This window comes from Carassius gibelio, chromosome A15 (genome assembly GCF_023724105.1).
Source record: "Carassius gibelio isolate Cgi1373 ecotype wild population from Czech Republic chromosome A15, carGib1.2-hapl.c, whole genome shotgun sequence".
NCBI classification, from domain to species: domain Eukaryota; kingdom Metazoa; phylum Chordata; class Actinopteri; order Cypriniformes; family Cyprinidae; genus Carassius; species Carassius gibelio.
Window position 1 is genome coordinate 20039570 of NC_068385.1, and position 8342 is coordinate 20047911.

The 8342-nt window shown below is 39.0% G+C and overlaps 1 protein-coding gene across 3 annotated transcripts in view; it reads right to left on the reverse strand.

Moving 5' to 3' along the window:
* Positions 1-1018: 1018 nt before the first annotated feature.
* LOC128028712 (transcription factor Dp-2) overlaps positions 1019-8342 on the reverse strand; it is a 39901-nt gene continuing 32577 nt past the window's right edge. For all 3 annotated transcript variants that reach the window (XM_052616026.1, XM_052616025.1, XM_052616027.1), the window contains 7 exons: positions 6435-6597; positions 5475-5621; positions 3990-4058; positions 3223-3374; positions 2148-2314; positions 1944-1986; positions 1019-1863 (listed from right to left, as the gene is read on the reverse strand). In XM_052616026.1, coding sequence (XP_052471986.1) covers positions 1752-1863; positions 1944-1986; positions 2148-2314; positions 3223-3374; positions 3990-4058; positions 5475-5621; positions 6435-6597 — 853 coding nt within the window. In that variant the 3' untranslated portion in view covers positions 1019-1751. The remainder of the gene's footprint in view (positions 1864-1943; positions 1987-2147; positions 2315-3222; positions 3375-3989; positions 4059-5474; positions 5622-6434; positions 6598-8342) is intronic.

Genomic DNA, 8342 nt, shown 5'->3' on the forward strand with positions numbered 1-8342 from the left:
TGATAACTGATCTCTGGCTAATTTGGTTCTTCAAACAATTTTGCGGAGCTGATTAAAATATCTGAATTTAAAGCGAATTTCCACAATCAGCAATGCAGCGATTGGCTGGCAACGTAATGACATCATATACGCACCTGAGTATAAGTCGCATCAGTCCAAAAATACGTCATGACGAGGAAAAAAACATACATAAGTCGTATTTATTTAGAACCAAGAACGAAGAGAAAACATTACCGTCTCCAGCCGCGAGAGGGCGCTCTTATGTTTTCAGTGTAGACTACAGGAGAACTGAGCAGCATAGAGCGCCCTCTCACGGCTGTAGACCGTAATGTTTTCTCTTGGTTCATTTCTCTTGGTTCATGTCAAATCAATTTTGATAAATAAATAAGTCGCACCTGACTATAAGTCGCAGGACCAGCCAAAATATTAAAAAAAAGACTTTTAGTCCGGAAAATATGGTAATTAAAAGACATCTGACGAAACTTGACACATTTCTGGACCTCTATAAGGAAACAGTCAAGTGAACAAAACTACATAAATGTTGTGATAGATAACTTAAATGTGCACTTGTTTTATTTTACTTATTACGTGATTCCCAATAACTTACATTCATCATGATTACTAGTATTTGTACGGTCTTTACATTTTTAGCTCAATGTTGTAATTAGCAATTCATGTAATTTGATCTTTGAAGCAGATTAGTTATGTGACAGGATTAATAAAAGTGTGTCTCCTGCACTCCCATTATAGCTTTCACCACTCAAATTAATACACGACTCTACACTAAACACTAAAACTGTATGTGTATATAGTATGATAGATAACACATCATTATAATATTGTTTTCAATTTAATTTATTTAAATATTATTTTAAATGATTGTCCCCAGATTACTATTGTAATAGTTTGAGAGCGATGAAGACCAGGCCCCTGATTTATCACGGTTTGATAAATGTTAATATTAATACAATGTTTTTAAACCTTTTTTTTTTTTTCCAAGACCACACCACACGACAGGTAACCAAAATTATATGTTTATATATGTATACAGTACATACAGTTACATTGCAAACCAAAATTCATTAGTTCTATTGGGTTGAGTTGGTTTAAAATGGCCATCTGCCACACTCAGTGTGAACAAAACCTCACAACAAGACTACATCTCCCAGCATGCAACATTCAGATAGTGACTGGCAGCTATCTGAACCCGGAACAGCAGATACAACCATCCATCTTTTATTATCCTTCAACTATTGTGATGAATGACCAGGAATAAACTATACAACACAACAAAATGACATTGAATCGAGCTATATAAAAAAAAGAATTTTTTTTCATATTTTGTTTTGTAAATGCATGGATGTAAATTCCCTCCAGACGGTGAACAGTAAGATCAGGACGTTGCTTTCCGATCCCTCGGAGGAGAAAATAAAGTGGCACTAGCCCACTGGACTACACAGATAGTCATATTCAAATATGACTGAAATAAATACATTTTTGGGAAGAATTTGAACGTCTCTCTGGGTAGGGAGCAGAGAAGAGTAGTACAGTGAGATGACTCTCCTCCACGGCCCGACCCACGGCTCGCTAGCCAAAAAGCACCACAAAAATACAGTAACCCGTCTCCCCCAGAACCAAAGACAAACTGGCGCTTGTGCCAAACTGGGAAAGAGGAAGAAAGAGATGATGAGGGGAAGCTAAAAATATGGTAAGTGGCAGCTTATTTCCTGTGTGGGGTTTCCTGCTCGGGATCACTCTGGGGACGAGGGGTCGTCTTCGTCGTCATCGTCCTCTTCCTCGTTGAAGGAGCTGGGCGTCTGGCCGCGGGACTCGGAGGTGTGTGACGGGGCAGTGCTGCTGTGACTGTGAACAGAGACAGAGACCGAGTCAGAGTCAGCTCAACCCCTGCAGCCTGGTTTCAGACGCTCTGCTGACTGACATACCTCGTGAGGCTCAGAGGTTTCCTGCTGGAGTTCGTGGCCATGTCTGTAGGGACCCAATCACAGGCTTGATTTAGAGACCCGTATTAAACACAGCAACTCAACTGACAAGCAACATTGATTCATTTGCACAGGAAGGAAGTCTGTGGCTGAAGACAGAGCAGGTTTTATCAGAACACAGATGTGTCTGTGTCATGAGGTACTCACTGGTCACATACGCTTCCAGAGACTTGGGCACCAGAGATCTGGCCACGCTGAGGTTCTCTGGAGAGCACGTGCCGTTCTCCAGCCCCAGAGACATGCCCATCCGCTTCAGGATCTCCACGTCATCATGGATCTCAAACGTGTTGTCAAAGTTAAAGAGGTATTCACACCTGTTTGAAGGAACCAGTCAAAGATACTATTATTACAGCTGCTGCATAAGAAGTAACGGTCCAATAACAATTTGAATATTCAGCAAGAATGCATTCTTTTGATCAGAAGTGACAGTAAATCAGTGTATTAGAATGATTTCTGAAGGATCACATGACTCCGAAAACTAGAGTGAAGATGCTGAAAATTCATTATTTCTGTATTTCATTCTTAAATTGTTTAAATAAAGCGGAGAGTTCCGGTCCTTGATTCTGATTGGCTGAGCCACGTTCAAAGCTGTTGTAAATTACTCCACAAACACACACCTTTGTTTACTTCTGTGTTGCTCAGCAACCACTTTGTTGGAACCACAACTGTTTCTAAGGAACTACATTGTTTGGTGGAAGAACACTGTTTTTATTCATATTACATTTTATTTGCTCCGTTTTATTCTGTGAAACCTTATAAGGTGTAATGAATAACCATTTTATAAAAGCCATAACCCCTGTGAAACTGTGGTTTACAGTGAATTTATAACAGCTTTATAACAGACGTACAACACCCCTTAGCTGTTATAAATTCACTGTAAACCACGGCTTCTTGGGGCTAATTGCATTATTAAACTGAAGTATGAATTATATGAAGTTAAGCAAACATCTGTTAGCAGGTTTATTTATCGATTTGACTAGATTTATGAAGAATCTTGTGACACCAGAGACCTGAGAAATGATGTTGAAAACCCAGCTTTACTGTCAGAGTAATTCAATTTATTTATTCATTTATTCCTGTGATGGTAAAGCTGGATTTTACCATGAAATTTATACACACACACACACATATTCACAAAGAATAAATGGGTTTATTTTCCTAGGTTTATGACATCAGTGGAGGATATTTCTACAAAAGAGAGAAAGGGAGCGAGATCTCGTACTTATCGCTGGAGATGGAGCAGTCGATGACGGTGCGGACGTCAGTGTTGAGGATGATGAAGGGAAGCTGAATGACAGATCCTGGAGGAGGAGCGGACTGGGACGAGGCTTCGCTGGCCTGGTTCCTCTGCACCAGATTCTTAAAGGCGATCTGCTGCTCACCAAAGAGACGCACAAATCAGCACACGTATACACAGAGCGTTTCAGCCCTTCAGGCTCCACTCATTAACCTTAAATCAGTCAGCATGTTGATAAATAAAAGCTTAGTGTGGTCCTAGCACTGACACACGCACACAGATTCTAGCTGGGTTCAGTCTCGGGACGTGTGGGGGCGGAGCCAAGCCAATGCATTTAATTAAGAGATGCTGCAGAAGGCCTCCCAGCTGATCGATGTCCCTGAAGGATCTGATCCCTCCACACATCTACAGCTTCATCGCTGTTATCATTTACACTCATCTATAGTAACGTCACACAGTGATTTCCTGAGATTCTGTGTGTGGGCTTTCATTTGACTGCAGGAGATGGATGGGGTTCTCATCTCGCTTCAGAAAGAAACATGAATCAATATTAGTGGTTTGCTGCTTTTCCACAGCTGTCCACAGTTAATGAGTCCCTCCCCCTCTCATCCGCTGTTTTTACTCATCCTTTACCACTGATTTTTACTCAGAAGCACTAAAATAAACATATAAAGAGTACCAGAAGCACTAAGCGGACTCAGAACGACAGATGATTCCCATGTGTAGTGCTGTTTGGGTGAGAAAACACAAACCTGTAATATTAGCTCCTCTAGCTGGGCTCTTTTCTGTCGGATTCTTTCCAAACGCTTCTGTTTTTCCAGCTGAAACATGACCAGACACATACATGAACAGCATTAGATGGTTTGAAGGTGTGTGAGCTTCGTCTCCTTCATCATCCGTCACAGATGTGACACAAACAGATGCTGTCAGAGGCTCTTCACACACACATTGAGCCGTCATTAACATGATGCTTTCTCAAAGCAAGACTAGTATTAAAGCATTTACTCGTGTCTCACATATGATCAAACCAATCACTGGTCTAGTGTTTAGTAAATCTTGATTTTCGTTAGTTGATCCGTTCACATGCATTACAATACATTTTACAGGTTTACATGCAAATCAATAAACTGGAAAGAACACAGTCTGTGCATTAACTTAAACATACCCCAGTTAAACTATATTCTGGTTCATCAAAATCTGCATTTGCGCGGCTCTCATTCTAAATGAAGTCCGTGGAGTTTAGCGGAGAATCGTTAAAGCAGAAACATATGCACTTCTGACAGCCAAAAGGATATATTTCCACAGTCTTTCTACCATTTTTCTACAGATGGAGAATATACCTGTGAAATCCAAGTTGTGCATTAAGGAATAAAGCACACCTCAAACACATTAAACAGCAAGTTTCAGCCTCAGAGCATCTGACGTGGCGAGTGCGAGGCGCTTTGAACTGAAACTATTAACTATAGACTACTGGGAGAGAAAAAATAAATAAAAAACACCCGATAACGATTGGTTGATCTTTTGACAGTGCCTTGCCACCCATAGTTGATTGTTTGCTTCAGCTGCACTACCTGAAAGACTCAAATGCTCCAGGAAAGCTCTTTTCATGCTAAACAGATCAAAATGAGCACAGCTGAAAGTCAGATGGCTTTGTGTGCCATTGAGAAGGAGATCAGCGACACCTGACTGAGTTTACCAATCATTTTTTGAGGGGGTGATCCTTTTTCCAAATAAGATTCGGTTTATTTAAAAAAAAAAATTCTGATGTTAGTGTTTTATCTTTCATTTGGATATTATGGTTTGCTTTGCTTTAAATAAATCTGGACAAAACTAAAACTATACTTCTAACTATACTATATACACACACACCTATATATATATATATATATATATATATATATATATATATATATATATATATATATATATATATATCTGTAAATTGCTACAATTACAGTGTTAAAACTGCATTTTGTATATATATTCTTGAGATCTTTTCAAATTAAGAACAAATGAGGACATTCAACTTTTGATTATTATTTTGCCTCGTGGACTACAAGTGAACACTGGTTTTGTGAAATTTAAGAAGTAAATAAAGAGACAAACACTTTTCATAATGCCTCCTTGTTTTTTTGTTGACATTCTGCAGGTGTACACTATATAACCTTTGGAGCTCAAGTGTATGTGAATATTCCAGTCGTTTTCTTGACACCTGCGAGAGTGAATTTGTCTTTCACCTCTAAGTTGTGGCACTCTTGGGCTGAGTTAGTGGGCAGGCCGATCCAGCGGATCTCCTTCTTCTCTTTGGAGATGATGTTCATGGCCATCAACACGTTGAGAGCGTCGTACACACGTCGACGGATGTTCTTCTGGTCGTACACCTGCTGCAAGTGCAAAAACATCACCTCTGTTAATATCACGAAGCACATGGAGATGAGCCATCTTCCTCCCAAACCCCTGCATCTGTGCTAATGTCACTTTTAATTAACCTTGTAGCATTCCAGCAGGGTCGAGAGATTAATACATCAGGTGGACTGTCAGAACTAATAGTGGAAAATATTCCCATCAAGCAGCCCTCACTCCAGGTAGAAACAGTCCTTATGCAATGATCCAAGGCCAGCGTCCAAACCCGAAGTCTCATTATAAAAGAGAAATGATCCGAGATCTACGTTAAGAGTCTGTTCCAGTTTAGGGTTTTGGGACAGAGCCAGACGAGAGCTGGACACTGAGCAGAACTACAGGAAGTGCTCAACCTTCTTCCTAAACCACAGACAGATACATCTCAGCTCATATTAACATGAGACGCTGCAGGACGAACCTGGGGAACTTTAACATCTTTTACCGCTCCAGATCGCTTTTATTCTGCTGTGTGAACAGACACTGATTAAGAGACGGCATAATGGTGACTGTGCATATCTCATATCTCATATTGATAACTCCGAGACCATGAAGGTCTTAGTAACTCAATAGCAAATGGTACTCTAAGAAGAATTGGGTAAAAGCTTTAAATGCAAGTCATGAAATTGAATTTTATAGCTGGGTATTTATGGGTGGCACGCTACAGGTGTAGTTTCATTAAGTTTGATTCATGCATCAACTGAAAAGAGCATAGATTGATTCTTGGGATTGCTTCATCAGAATGAGAACCGATTAAAACCAAGATCTCAATGTTTTCTGTGTTATTGTGTGTCACTCACCGAGTCGGTGGGCATCAGGCTGCTGGCGTGAGTGAACTCCGTCACCAGCTCATCTGCCACCTCGTTGTAGGACGTAGTGCCTTTCTTTTGTACCTTCTCACACACCTTCATGGAGAAGTGCCTCAGGCCTTTACCGTTCTTATCTGCCCTCTTCATTCTCTTACTGCACACACACACAGAAAGACAAGAGGTCGTTTTTAGCTTAGTTTTTTCTTCACTTTTAAGAAAAAGATTTTTAAAAGAAAATGTAGCAAAACTGAAGATAGTTAAGATTAGTAACATGAAGATTTACTGCATTATGTGCATGACCCCTCCCAATTCTCAGTACTGTAATCTCATTACTGTAACGATAAAACAAGCCAAATGTCAAAATGTGTATATTAATATAGCCTTGGCAATACTTTCTTTAATTTAGGTTGACTAGATTTTTTTTTTTAAATGAAAATGTTGCAGCAAAAAAAAAAAAAAAAAAAAAATTATATATTGCAGCAATGAGGATTACTATTAAGAATTAATAATGTCACAACGCAAAAAAAAATCATGATTATAATAAAATAGGATTAATTTCTTCTTGTAAAATTTGTTTTTTTCTTGGTAACACTTTACTAATAAGTCTATTAGTTAATATAATTAACATTAATACATAATCATAATCATAATAATAATAATAATAATTAATATATTTACTAACATGAATAAATAATTATTAGTAAATGTTGAGATTAACATTTGCAAAGATTAATAAATGCTGCTGGAGTATTGTTCATGCTTAGTTCATATTAACTGAAGTAGTTAACTAATATCAACTAACGAACCTTATTGTAAAGTGTTTCCTTTATTTCTTAATGTTTTTCAGTTTTGGATGAACATCTTGCAAATATGTGTCCAACAACCAGCCAAATGGTTGTTGGACACAATAACCAGCCAAACACACGTCTGGGATAAAGATGAAGGAGTTTCCATGAATTCGATCTGAGTTCTCGTATACACACACACTCTCTCTCTCTTAGGATGTTTTATGATGGACTGTTGTTAAAGTGAAGCAGCAGACTGAGCTCTGTTCTCTGTAACTGTAGATGACTGTAGTCTACATCCATCATCTACATGTGCCATTGTGTGATCCTAAACACACACACACTCTCTGAGAAAGACACACAGCATGTCTGGAGTTGTGACATACTGTACCACTGTGAGGTTAGTGAGTGTATTTGTGCTCCCAGCATCTTCATGTGTGTTTCGTGTTTGACTGGGTCTGTGGCCCGGGGTCATGTCACTGTAGCTTTACTGCAGAATGTGTCGAGTTAGACACACACGAGAGAAAGTGAGTGACTCAACATGACGTCAATGCACGGACACAAGCTCATCCATTCACTCGATTCATTCATCACTGCCACCAACAGAATAACTGTGCTTCCACTATTCAAGCTCGCTGATTGTTTTAAGAATTACGGAGCCCCGCACATGACATGCAAGAAAAAATAAATAAAAAATGTGCGCACGATTTAATAATTTGTTCCCTCAATGTATTAAAACATGCACACAATTGCTATTGCATTCCCTCAATTTACTATTGCGTTCACTCGGTTTGCTAAACTGTGCGCACAATTAAGCAAATAGAGGGAACGTATTAGTAAATCGTGCGCACAATTAAGCAAATAGAGGGAACATATTAGTAAATTGTGCGCACAATTAAGCAAATAGAGGGAACGTATTAATAAATCGTGCGCACAATTAAGCAAATAGAGGGAACGTATTAGTAAATCGTGCGCACAATTAAGCAAATAGAGGGAAAGTATTAGTAAATCGTGCGCACAATTAAGCAAATAGAGGGAACATATTAGTAAATCGTGCGCACAATTAAGCAAATAGAGGGAACGTATTAGTAAATCGTGCGCACAATTAAGCAAA